The sequence below is a fragment of the Muntiacus reevesi genome, chromosome 16, assembly GCF_963930625.1.
Source record: "Muntiacus reevesi chromosome 16, mMunRee1.1, whole genome shotgun sequence".
NCBI lineage: Eukaryota > Metazoa > Chordata > Mammalia > Artiodactyla > Cervidae > Muntiacus > Muntiacus reevesi.
This window is the reverse complement of record NC_089264.1, coordinates 57,505,216-57,519,185: the sequence shown is the minus strand read 5'-3', so window position 1 is coordinate 57,519,185 and position 13,970 is coordinate 57,505,216. Positions and strand designations below refer to the sequence as shown.

The 13,970-nt window shown below is 40.3% G+C and overlaps 1 protein-coding gene across 1 annotated transcript in view; it reads left to right on the top strand.

The window, feature by feature from the left end:
- The window catches only part of ATP8A1 (ATPase phospholipid transporting 8A1), a 238,288-nt gene extending 225,456 nt beyond the window's left edge, over window positions 1-12,832 (top strand). The window contains exons 34-36 of the mRNA XM_065907244.1: window positions 319-411; window positions 6,845-6,936; window positions 8,113-12,832. Of these exons, the coding sequence (XP_065763316.1) occupies window positions 319-411; window positions 6,845-6,936; window positions 8,113-8,213 (286 nt within the window). The 3' untranslated portion in view covers window positions 8,214-12,832. The remainder of the gene's footprint in view (window positions 1-318; window positions 412-6,844; window positions 6,937-8,112) is intronic.
- Window positions 12,833-13,970: the final 1,138 nt, after the last annotated feature.

Genomic DNA, 13,970 nt, shown 5'->3' with positions numbered 1-13,970 from the left:
TCCTTCTCAAGGACTATAAGTTTTAAAATGCTCTCTCTTCCCACAAAAAAGATATCATTAAAGTTAGTTAATGTGATGCTTGTTTAATGACTATGAAAGTTTTATTACTATCAACCTGAACCATTTATGACCATTGTTTCTATAATTATATTAATGCCCAAAATTACTATAATTTTTTAGATTCTATGAAAAAGCCCCTTGTACTCTATTACTATTATACTTAGAAGCATCATGATAAAAACTTGTTTTATAATGTTTTAAATCTTCACACAAATCCTTCGATCCTTTTCCTTTTCTTTCGCTTTCGTTTTTTTGCAGTATCAAGAGGACTGCTTTTAAAACATTAGTAGATGAAGTTCAGGAGCTGGAGGCAAAATCTCAAGACCCAGGAGCAGTCGTGCTTGGGAAAAGGTGAAACACACACTACGCTCTTTGCTAAGTGAGCTTTGCATTGTTCGTTTGCTAGCGGTTGGAAGTAAGCAGTTAAGCTTGTGCTTATCTGCTGGCATGGAGCTGGCCGCGTCACTGACAGATTTTGGAACCAGAGAGATGCAGATTCAAATCAGATCTCTTCTCTGAGCTGCCTGCCTCTCAGCCAGGTTGCTTAGAGCTCCCGAGCCTCAGTTTCCTCATCTGCACAATGGGAGTGGCCGTACCTCCCTCCCAGCCAGTCGTGAGAATTGGAAACAGTGTCAGTAAAGCAGGTGGCTGGGGCTTAGTGAGCATGAAACAAATGGTGGCTACAAGTAGTGTTTATTATGAAACTGAAAAAGAAAATGCAGTAGAAGACGATCAAAGTCAGAGGCTGACGAAGAGTCAGCTGCCCCTCAGTCGCCTTCGTGGTTCAGTACTTCATTGGGAGCTGAGCTGGGAGTCATCCATGAAGTGAGTCCTCTACATCCCCACCACCCACCCCCCACACACCAAGAGAAAGCAGGGTTAGAAGGCTAATCGAATTTACTGAACTTCACAAAGCATTACGAAGGAGAAACTAAAGTTGTTCGAAAGCGCTCTGCAATGATCCACAGTTAGGATGAAAATCCCAGGAACTGATTCTCCCTCTCCCGTCACACTGAGCGAGCTAGCGTTTCGTCTCGACCCTAGGGGACCACTTGCCCCGGCCTCTGTCGCCTTCACCGTGATTCTCTGTCCTTACCCAGACAGACACGATGGAGTAAGTGGCAGACGGGGCGCTCGGCTGCGACCTTGGCCTCCAGCCTCCCTTGCTCTCCTCGGGCCAGAGGGCACGTCCTTGCCCGTGCGCGCCTCTCCTGAAATCGGCAGCCCCGGCCTCTGTGGGGCGTGCACCCCCCACTGCACAGCTTCTCTCACGGAACCGCCGTGACATTCGTGCACAAATCCACCATCCCCGTCCTTTCCAGGTGGGGAAACCGGGGCTCAGGGAGACCCGCGTTCTCCAGGTCCGAAGTGAGCGTGCTGGGCCTTGCGCCCGAGTCGGCTGAGTCTGGAAACGCCGGCCAGGCACCGTTCTGCCTCCTTAGACTGCCCTTCAGGAACGCGGTGGCCTGGCGCAGACGGAGCCTGCCTGAAACGGGACGGTCTGACCCTCACTGTCCGCGTCCCGTGTCCCTGATGGGCTGCCCAGCCCTCCCTTCAGACCACAGGCGCGCTCCACCTCCCCGCGCTGTCCCCTCACCTCTTCCCTTCGCCTCCAGCTCCACCCCAGCTCCACTGTTTTTCATAAATCGCCCCTCAGGAATGTTTACTCTCGCTTCCCCTCTAGCTGTAAAAAGGATATGGGAAGAGTTCTGGCTCTTCGCAAAGGATGGGGGCATGGGTGTGTATGACCAGGTCCCTTTGCTGTGCATCGGAAACCATCAAAGCGTTGTTAGTCAGCTACACTGCAGTATACAATTTTAAAAAAAAGAAAAGACTTCTATTAATAGCTCACAGAATCATGAATAAAAATATTCACAATTATTAGGGAAGGTCTAGTAAACTGTGGCAAATGCAGAAACAAAAGAATAAACAAAATGCAGAGATAGCGGAGTGGGGATTGGCTTCATCTGTGGAATGCTGAGGCAAGTGCGTTTGGGCTGGGTTTCGAAAGCCAGGAACTGGATTACCCGTCAGGACTGATAGTCCTGCTACTGCCCTTTAGTAAGTTTCTCCTATTTGTGTGTTAACAAAACTTACATTGAGCCCCTTCATGTGATCGTTTCTGTCATCATTTGTAGCATATCAGTGACTTCAACAATTCATAAGTCAGACTGAGGGTTCGATGTGATGACCTCTGGTCTCTGGGTCCTAAAGAGTCCATGAGTCTGTGACATGTGTAGTCCCTTATATTAAATAAGTCAGAGAGCCTAGAAAGAAAGAAGTGGATTCAGTGTAAATGACTAGCAACTTCTCCATAGAAAATGCGTCTGATAGATTTCCTGCTGCTGCTCAGCCCGTTTGCCTAAAATAGCGGTTCAGCTTATTTCAGGGACTCAGGACTAAGTTAGCTGCTGGCTGAATAGCCCAGTCAAAACCCCTAGTCTGGTATGGACGCCGTGTTCCCATCGCTGCTGACCGGCGAGCAGAATGGTGGTGACGGTCAGCCTGGCCGTGGCGTGCCCAGCTGCTGGCAGCCGGAGGAGAGGAAGATCTCTGAGAGAGTGGCAACTGGTCGGCAAAGCCTCCACATCAAACTGCGTGCTCAGGCAGCTTGGCAACTGTCAGAGTGACTTTACTGACAGGATTGTGCTAGGAATCTCAGAGGAGAGTGAGATGAATGTCAGATTTTCAAACATGAGCTGATTTCATCTGCATTTTTCGAAGAGGGGGACATGGTGATTTCTGTGTCTTCGAGTGACACCAGGCTTCCTTGAGGGCCGACACACGCGCATCACTGCACGCGTCCTGGCCTCGGCTGGCCTCGGCGTGTGCTGACTCCTCGTCTGGAAGCTGAGACCCTCTTACAGACGGGTAATCCAGTTCCTGGCTTTCAAAACCCAGCCCAAAGGCACTTACCTCAGCATTCCACAGACGAAGTCAATCCCCACTCCGCTAGCTCTGTATTTTGTTTATTCTTCTGCTTCTGCATTTGCCACAGTTTACCAGAGTCTGTGTCTCCAACCTGCGTTTGCGCGCGTCCCCTGCTAGATTGAGCTCCTTGTAGCAGAGGCCTCTGTCTCAGTCGTAACGGCAGCCCAGCACCAAGCACAGAGCCAGGAACGTGGTAGCATTCAGTTAATATTTATTGAGCGGATGAATGAATGGTCAGGAGAATGAGCCAAAGAATAAGTCCATTAGTGAAAGGGGAGGCGAGAGGATAGTTGAGTAGTGGGCTGACCTGTGGGAAGTTAAATGAAAAGGTGATGCACGAGAACATAGGACTGTCTAGGTTCCCAGACTAGTAAGCTCCAGTGTGATGCTTGCTTACTTTTTTGTCATAGAAGGATGCAGTTCTTAAGAACGACCTTGTAAGTTGATCACCCCAGTTTTTTAATCTTCACTAAGCGCTACTCTGAAGTCAAGCTAGATGTAGACGCACAATTTCTCTGTATCAGAGAAACTAACTTGTACGCACTGTATCCAGATTAGTATTTACAATAATTCATTTCTCATCTCTACTCATTTTCAAAAATTAAAACATCTTGGTTAAAAGAATTAGTCCTTTTTTAACAGAAATAAGTATGCCATTTATCATATTATTTTCCTGACTTCCCTGGTGGCTCGGATGGTAAAAAATCTGCCTGCAGTGCAGGAGACCCGGGTTCAATCTCTGAGTCAAGAAGGTCCAGGGTTTCCCAGGCGAGAATACTGGAGTGAGTTGCCATTTCCTCCTCCAGATCACTCTGTAGCCATGACTTATTATTTTGGGTAAAGAAACTAACTCGTAAGCTATGAAACTGTCTTTTGCTGTTACTTTCTATGGACATGCTCCAACACTAGGGAGCAGAAGCATCTACATTTCCAAAATCCAAAAAGCTTTGAAATTCAATTTTTTTCCACAAGCTTATAGGGAAATTTGCTGGATTTTCAAAACAATTTGTTCTCGAAATATAAGGACGTTGATACTGTTTATTTTTCTGCAGTGTAAATATGTCTGTGTTTTATAGCAGAAATATTAATTTTGGGGATATGGGTCTCTACGGTCTCACTGGGGAGAATTACATATATAAATTGTGTGTAACATATTACTTTCCTAAAACAAAACAAAAATATGAGTTGAGAACCCCAAAGTGTTAAGTCAAGGACTGCGGACACTGGGCTCGTTGGAGACAGGCAGTTATTACTGGATATCTCTCCTGTGTGTGTGAAGCAATGCATCTTATAGTAAGGCCAAGTATGAATAATGAGAGTCATAATTTTTTACACATATCTATAGACATTAGCCAGTATATCATCATCAGCCTCTACTAAATAGTATTTTAGCCCAGGATCTTCAGGTCAGTCCTCATTAATTCGTTCATCACCACTGTTTGGCCCACAGCCCAAGCTTTTTAAAGTAGGGGAGTATGGATGTCAGATAATTTGGTCATGGAGACAGTGATGGTGCTCTCTCCTAGCTTCTCTCTGTGTTGTTTATCTTAATGAAAAACAAGAGATTCGATGTAGCTAAGGCAAAAAACAAAACCTGGTAGCTTTCCTAAAGAAGTGGAGTGGGGGGCATTATAAATTAAAACTCATGTTTAGCAATAGACTTCTTCTGTTGAGTCAATGTTGACCATAAACCAAGGCATCAGAAATGATCCTCACAACGTATCTTTTGTCTTGTGATGGTCTCTGTTCTAGTTGGTTTGTTGTTGGTGGTGGTTTTTTATTAATAAATTTCTCGGGATGCAGGGAATGGTGAGGGTGGGAAGAACTGGTGTTTCTAAGTGGCTGAGTGCTTCCTAAGTGCCATCTTCCTGAATCCTCCCTCAGCCCACGGTTTGGAACTGTCCTCCTATTCTCCATGAGGTGTCTGAGAACGGCTGCCTAAGGCAATCCAGCTCACAAATAACAGAATTAAATCAAAGACTGCAGAGCCCGGGGCCCTTTCCACAGCAGTGTGCTTCTTTACCCAGAAAGAAACTGTTTTCTTTAAATAAACACTAGACATTAATGTGACATGACAGCTGAGTGAAAATATAGCCTTAAATGGCCATTACAAAACGAAATTACATTGTCTCATATTTTCGTTGCCATAATATGCAAGGGCCACTTCTCTATTAAAAGATCATGCATTTAAGAAGGCCAGCCTACAGCCTGGAAAATGTATTTTGGGAAGAAGGAGCTCCATCATGACACACGGCTGTCCGCTAGCCTTCTGTAGTCATTTCAGTTTTAAACACCAGAGACTTCCCAGCGCCCCATCCACAGCGCTCTGCTAACAAAGTCAGACCACCTGCTGCTGAAGCCGCTTCCTCAAAGCAGTTACATGTTTTAGCGTCCCTCTGAGTCCCCAGGTCGGTAATGGTAGAACATTTTAAGAGTTGAGCAAGAAAAGTCTGTAAAAATGGCTCTTTCTCATTCCCCATATCTGTTTATTTCACTGGCAAAAACAAGTTTTACAAGTTTTTGCAAAACCGCTAGAGTTTTAAGATTAATTAGCTTTCTTGCCTTAATTCCCAATGACAGTAAAGTATGTCTAATAAGTACCAGTTAACACCCCTAGACTTTTAAAAAATGTCTGTGGAAGATTACTACAAATGTCAACATTTCCAAATATTTTACTTCAGCAAAAGCCTAAATGTTTCTGTAATTACAATGAGTTCATTTTGCAGATGATCCTCTTTTTTTGTGTATGATAAATATTGTTCATTTCAGGGTCTAAAAAGAATTGGCAATATACAGAACTAACATAACTTACAGCAGTTTAACTAAAGCTTAAAATGGGGAAGCTAAAAGATGGAAATTTGTCCACTGAGTCAGTTCCAGTGATTAAAACAAAATTGCATAAACATTTGCTGCAACACATGTGGATTACTTATTAGCTCTTCATGCTTGTTATGTGGTTTAATATCAAAGCAAAGTTTTATAAATCAACCAGTGGAGAAATGGCATGACTAGGAGGATTGATGATGTTTAAAAGTGTATTTCAGAATTACTATTCAAATTTATTTATTTGACAGATATTTGACTTCCCACTGTGTGAAACACTGTTCTATGAGCAGGAGAGAAAAACAGACGCGGTATTTCTTGCACTCTGCTTGTAGAAGTTACATAATTACATGGATTCATTTCTGCAGAAAAGATTATTCTAAATGTTTATTGAAAAATAAGTGTTTTTTCTTCTCACTTTACCTAGTAAATTATTTTCTGAAAATACCTTTTTTTACTTTAAAATTAAGGAACACATTTCATACCATATTAGAGCGGTAATGGAATTTTTCTAATTAAAAAGTCCATGAGATTTCTTCTTTACCCAATTTTTTGCATTTTTCTGTATAAAAAAATTAATTTATACCAGAATATATGCCAAGTAGGAAAAAGGTATAGTAATGGTTCATTTTTTTTTTTTTTAATTCTCAAATGCCATACTTGCGCTATGTAGTAAGTCAGCTAAGATTTTAGAAGGTACTATCCCTACTGGTGGATTTTGTGGGTTTTGTTAATTGTATCGTGCAGGTTCTGTATCTCTCTTTGACTTAAAAACTGGGGCTGGGGGCCTTTTGACTGCACTATTGGGGACAAAACTCTTCTGAGCTGTAGGGGAAAATGGCCTCTAAAGTATCTGTCTAAATACTTGCAACCTCATTTGCTGTCTGAGAAAAGAGGGTAAAAAAGAATCAGCAGACTACAGATTTCTCAAACAGGCTTTTGTTCAAGTCTAACTCTGGTGGTCCTGTGGGCACGCTGGGGTCTCTGCCGAGCTGATAATTCATTTCGCATGTTTGCACCTGCTCTGCAGCCTCACAGAGAGGGCGCAACTGCTGAAGAACGTCTTTAAGAAGAACCACGTGAACCTGTACCGGTCAGAATCACTGCAACAAAACCTGCTCCGTAAGTATTTGAGTTCTGATTTTTAAACACATTCTCCGCCATTACCTCATTGCATTTATAGGAGCAGTATTTTGACTTGAAGGATATTTAACTATTTACAATTAACACCTAAAACAAATTTTGCACATTTGCAACACATTATATAAATATTAATAACAAATGTTTAGAGAGTCATTTGACCACAGCCATCTCACTTTCAGCAGAAAAGATAGAGCATTTGAAAATCTTGCTGCTTTCACTTCACAAAAAATATTTCTGTATGCCCCTTGCCTCCTTAAATCTTAAAAAGAACCAGTAAAATAAATCTTAACTCTTAAAAGCTTCCTTGGTATTGTTATCTTTTCTACTTGAATAACTTTGCAAGAGCGTTTTCAGCTTTCATACACAATGACATGTGTGTGAAACAGCACACAATGAAACATATTTCCCCCTTCAAAAATATTTATGAATATTTAGAGTTGTAAGAAATTATTAGGTATCATGCCCTCTTAACATTTGAAGGGTCTCAAAAAGAATATAATATATAAAGCCCTGTAGTAAATGTATTTGTGTTAGTAATATATCTTTTGTTTCATGTTGTTTCCACATGTAATTTATTTTCATGTGTATATACTCATGTTTAATGCTTTTGCTCTTTATGCTTCAAGAGGCCTTTTCTAAAGATGGGAGCCCCTTGGGGGTCATTTCTTATCCCCAGGCCCTCTGTGACCAGGCTGGGGCATGAGTGAGTTTATTTGTACATGCTGAGCATCCAGAACCGTGTCTTCTGAGGGAAGTTGTGTGTGTCTACCTCCTTGCTCTTATTCTTCCTTCACTCTCATCTGCCTGATCCATGTGGAGTACACGCTCCCACTTGACTGCACCCCGCAGCCCTCTGCTAGCAGGAAGCAGACATTAGAGGAGCTGGACATGATCTGCTGAAGGGAGAATGCAGGGGAGGCTGCAGCCTCTGTCCATCCAGGGAGCAGAACGCCGAGGGTCTAAGCCACCATCACCTCACTCTTCATTTTGCACTTGAATCCATATCATTCCCAGACATTAAAATTTAGTGTCCTTATGCTTTTAAAGGCAGGGAAGGATGCATTAGCTCCCCAAGTTAGAAAGTGAACACTCAAAACTCAGAATAACAGAGACTTCCTGTGACTTCAAGCTCACCGTTTCTATTTTCACTTACAGATGGGTATGCTTTCTCTCAAGACGAAAATGGAATCGTCTCACAGTCCGAAGTGATCAGAGCATATGACACCACGAAGCAGAGGCCTGATGAGTGGTCATGAGTTGCAGGGCTGCGAGGCCAGCTCTGATACGTCCTTTCGGGGAGTCCCAGGTCTTCACCAGAATCTGCTGACCAATTCCAGTCTGGTCCAAGGAGGGGAAATGGATCTGAGCTCATCTCATTGACTGACATTCAGATTCATGTATATTATAGACGTAAGCACTGTGCAACTATACTGTAACACCATCTCTTTCAGATTTTCTAAAGTATTTGCTAAGTCTTTGTAAACAGACATTGAAAATGACCTTGTATCTTGCCAGAGTGTGGTTTTTTTTTTTTTTCCTACTGAAAAAAGGTCAGTATTCTTTTGCTGTTACTCTGGAGCTATAACTATCAGTGTCTTGGGTACACCACAAGGCTATTCACCATTAAAAATCTGTAAAATGGTAGTAAGTTAGAGGGACTCTTGATATCCACATTTAGATTTCAGAACATGCTGGGCGGGGGGAGGAAACAGCCTTCTTAAAGAAGCCACTCACTGGGCAAAATTTCTAAACAAGACATTAATGATAAGTGTTTGTGTCAAAAATTGTCTTGATAAATGTTTGCCAAAGAAGTTCAATAAATGTATTACTATTTCTCCTTCAGTAGTCATTTGCCCAGAAATTTACAGGAAGGTTTACCTCCAGTTCTGCTGTGAGATCTGCATGCCTGACTTTTCCAATCTCAGAGTGATTTGTAAAAATGAGTATTTCAAGGCATTTGCTACTAATATCTGTGATGTTGCACCTTTGGCCTTACAAATGCTTCTTTCTCATTTGTCTGTCTGTTCAGGTGGAAGTGCACAAGTGATTATGTGACTGTTGCTATAATACTGATTTTTAAATCTGTACTTATGTCTCCATCCTTTCTAGTGACATTTCATCATCGTTGAGATTTTTCTTACAACCTGGCTTCTGCTGTAGATTAAGTGATGTCATTTTGCCTTTGAGTTTTCTTTTTAAGAAAAATGTACTTAAGTGTTTATGTGGGATTTCCAATACTTCTATCGAGATGTTTGTAAGACCATGTCAGATCAATGCCTGGGCTTCTGTAGTGTCTGTAGGCTCCACTTTTTGTCCTGTGTTTTGGCTTTCCCGAGCAGTGCCCGTTCCGGATGCCTGTTGTCCTTGATGGCACACCCCAGGTCAAGGTGATTGCCCTGAACTTAAAACCAAGAATGGCTTAACAGTGCCCTTGTCAAGCCGCTCCCCAAATTAGGCACATGCTGCTAATTGGAACAAATAAGTAGTACTTCCCCACCCCCCGTTTTAAAAACACCTATTTTATTCAAGCCTATAACTTTACAAAGAACTCTGTTCGTCACGAGTAGATTTTGTTAATATGCTTTAAAATATAGATTCAATTTAATTGTTTCAGCATTTCCAAGATATCTCCTGAAAATGCCTATTTTGCTATACCAACAATTAATGGTGAAGGGGCTGTTTAAAAACCACAACCAGTTTTCTACACTATTTTTAACATAACGCTTTCATGTAGAAATAAAAAGAATTCTAGCTTTCAGATACATTTCAGAGATTGAAGCAAACTTTTTGCCTTGTATTCAAAAGCCTGTTTGCCTTTAAGTGGACTTACCAGCAAAATAGATAGAACTTCCTGTTTAAAAAACTAAGTCAACTACAATTAAGAAGAGGTGATTTTCAAATCACTCCTTGAGTTTAATAATTTCATATCTTTTTCACCCTTTTTCTCAATCTAGATTTAAAATTTTAGTCTATATATTATTTCCTTCTCTGAATTTTTAGCTCTTTAGTTACATGTATGCCTCCCACATTTTCTACAAATAAGAGAGGTTATGACATACATAATTTGAACTTAAAAGGGTTAAGAAGGTGACATAGTTACTCCCCACACCCTTTCCATTCGGAGTCCAGATTGAGAAAAGCATGAATTCAAATATGCAAGACCACAGGTCTGAGAGTCTACGATCATCTTCAAAATTCAGATGTCACAGTGTTACTGAATGGTTATTCCGAGCATCTGGGCCTCCGTGATGACAGGTGAAGTCAAACCACAAAAAAATGGAAAACAAGAATCAAGTAAAAGGAATAAAGGCTTTTTTAAAAAAGAAGCATGAAGTACATCCCTCGGGAGAAACGCGTAATAGCAGTTCCAGAAAAGGGCTGCTTCCATTTCCCCTCACCTCACAGGTGACATCCTTCTCCATAATTTTAATACAGAAATGTGATGAGTGTAATAGAACTGAATTTTCTGACTTAAGAAAACTGAAAGCTTTATTTTTACCTGGAAACATGATTTGTTTCTGTGGAGCTCTTCAGCATGAGTAGAGGACTCATGGTTAATAATGTGAAAGAGCATGATCTGAAACATGACTGATTTATGCGTTTTTGTCCCATGGACCTGTCTTTGAATTATCAACATTAAGTCAATCTCAGCTTCTCGGTAGGGAGTTGAGGGGTAGGCAGCAGGGAGTGACCACCTTGGTAAAGCTTAAAAGACGACTGCAGTGACTTTGTAGTGTTAGAGAAAACCCTCCTTTTTTAACGTTCCCAAGTGGGGTGGGGGTGGGGGTGGGTAGCACAGTTTTACCAGGATCAAAATAAATCGTTGAAGTGACTTTTAATGTGTATTTTCTGAAATAAGGGACATTCTTCAATTAAAAAGTCCCTTATAGGGACTCTGGCAAATGCTAACACCACTGCTTAAATGTTTACAGTTCAGAAAATACTACTCACAGCAGAAAAGCCTCATTCGTTTTGCAGTGAAAAGTTGGAAGCTGCTTCTTTAGCATTGACTAGTACACAGTGATATTGAGCATGAACTTTCTAAATGTTTTATATATACATATAAAAATATATTGGTGTCTCACACCCAGAAAAATGCTATATGGCAGAAAGTATGAGCAGGAAAACTGGTGTTTCTCAGGAATGTAGTAAATTTTAAATGGAATAAGCGCCATCCACCCTCCCACACAATACTCTGGCTGACATGAGCCTGCTTGGGCAACGTGGCAAAGTTAATGGAAAACTTCTTCTAATCAAGTCAGGTGAATGTGTATTATACTCAGTATTAGCCATTAACATGAGTTGTGTGGTCACTGAATGGAATCAGCGATTCCTCTTAATTTCCAGGGGAAAAAAATGAATTCAAGAAATCTACATTTATTCTGGTCATTACATTTTGTATTTTAATTTTGCAGTCCTGCATCCTACATACCCAGTGTGAAAATCATGTGATAATTTGTTCTGCATTTTATATGCCGTGTATCACTTACCTGTCACTTAAAATGTTCTTTCAGGAAATGAATACTAATCTGAATGTACTAGATTGCATATTCACAAATTTTTATGTATAACAAAATCATCATTATTACAAAGCTAAGTAATCACTACTGTTTATTTTTGTGCAGTTTGCCCTTTAATATGTCCATATTCTAAGACTTATATCATCTAATAAGTCTATAATCAGGTACAAAATTTATTGAGCAAGTTGCCAGCCTGTTCACATCCTATGAACCAGGCCCACGGAATTCTTTTTGTGAATTACTTCATGTAAACACCATGCAGTCTGGTGCCTAATAAATGCTTTTTAATGATGAACATTTCTATAATGCCTCTTAAAGAGACCATAGTCTGATTTTTCTCACATTAAAATAAGTGAAGTCACTTGTGAAACTGTTATACTTTGCTGCATTTTAATTAACCTTCAACAGCTATTAAAATGGAATGTAAGTTGAATTTTGAAGGAAAGGAAATAAATGTTTTCCATTTTTCGCCTTGATTTATTTTCTGTATGAGAGCAGCTGTGTTTTTGATAGGTTTATGGTTTGCATGAATTAATATTTAAAGTGGTCTAGGCCAATGCATGGCTATTGCTGTAAATCTTGATGTTTATTTCTGCCTTAAAATTCTCTCATGGCCTACCTGAGACTTAATATTCAGTGCACAAATTAACTGGTCCTCCACACAACTTTTTTTTTATTAAGTAAATTATTTTACAAACAAATTTGAACTAATTTAATTGAAACTTTTGTTTAGCTTGCCTCTAAGAACTTTTTTTAATAAAGCTCACAAAATTTCTCAGCAAATAAATCTCCCTTAAGTAGGAAAAAAAAAGCTAGATTTCATACTTGCTTACTTTGAATTAACAGCAACTTTCCATAGGTAAATCTGCTCTTGGAAAGATGTGAGCAGAATACTTAAAAATATGTGTTTTTGTTTCATAGTTCTAAACTAGAAGCCATAAATGCAGTAAACACTGTTTGTTGTTTGTTTTGCTACTTCAAGCTTCATTTTTCACATTTTCAAGTTTATTAGGTTACAAAAAAAAAGGCAGCCTTGGAAGGCAGCTACTATGGAAAATTGCAGTTTGCATTCAAAATAAAATAGTATTTTCAGCTCCATGAACAACCATTCCTGCTGAAACTGCTGTAGAAATCGTGACGCTGCATGAGTGGAGAGTGCTGAATCTGTGATTATAGTAGTTTTCTCAGGTGTGTTTATCTCGATGTTCAATGCACTGTGTTTCATAAACAGTTATTAAAGTCGCGTAATATTCAGGTCTACGCAGTGTAATGTGTCATTGGCCTTTTGTGAATGTGCATGTTTTAAACTGCAAATTTTAAACATTTTTGTCCTCTTAATAAAAATTAAATAAACTGTACCATTACATAAAGAAAATCGTTTGTTTTAATTGCTAGTTTTAGAAACTGTATTTCTTCATAAGCCCTTCAAAACTGCTACAACTATAGTTTGAGAAGGTGTATATCTGTTTAATAACAATGTTAACATTTTATCTACAACCCCAGTGATAATTGAAAATATCCCTGCATTGTAAATCCCATTCAATGCAATATAAAGTGGAGTATATTAACTCTAATTTTATAAGAGTTGGTAGTTCCATAATTATCAAAAAATTAATTTTTGGACTTCCCTGGTGGTTCAGTGGTTAAGACTCCAAGCTACCAATGCAAGGGGTGTGAGTTCAATCCCTGGTCCAGGAACTAAGATCCCCACGTTCTGCACAATGTGGCCAAAATAATGACAATAAAAATAAAATAATTCTAAGTAAAATTACTGTATTTTGATTCTCAATCAGAAAAGCCTCCAAGATTGTCCTCGTTACAGGTTTAAATCAGCCTGTAAGTCAACAACTAAGTCGCAGCTCCTCCTTTCACACAAGATGAAGTTCTTAAGGCTTCTAAACCCCACCGAGATTTTGTAAGTGTGTGAGAGAGTGGCCACATTTGCCCAATAAAGTTTGAAGGAAGTAACCGGAAAATAGTAAAATTGCCACGTGAAACAAAATATAGGAAAACCTTGGAAATGAGGACAAGACAATCAAAATAATCACCATTTGATAAAAGGAAGGAACAACGGAAACTGCAGCTTGGAAAACTTAGAACAGGATGAGTTCTCAGAGACCCTCTGGGGGAGCCACGTGGAGAGCCTCTGGTTCCATCAGTGAGGGGCAGTGCATGCTTCCCTGTCTGGGACCCCACTCCCCTCCCCACAACCTTTTCCGGGGGCAACAATTGAGTATGAGTCACCCCCCCCAGGCAAAATCACAGCAAAACAATGTTCCGAAAAGTAACCTGTGAATTATGCCAAATATTTTCACTTTCTGCACCATCCCTCTTAAAATAAGCACCGCCTTCTAACACCACCTTAAGGAAACGGCAGACTTGAAATGCATAAATCCAGAACATCGTCCCCATGTAAAGACTGTTTTTATGTGCTGAAGGCATCTCAGACCTAAAGCTTCTATTTCAGTATACAGAACCATTCATTTTAATGAA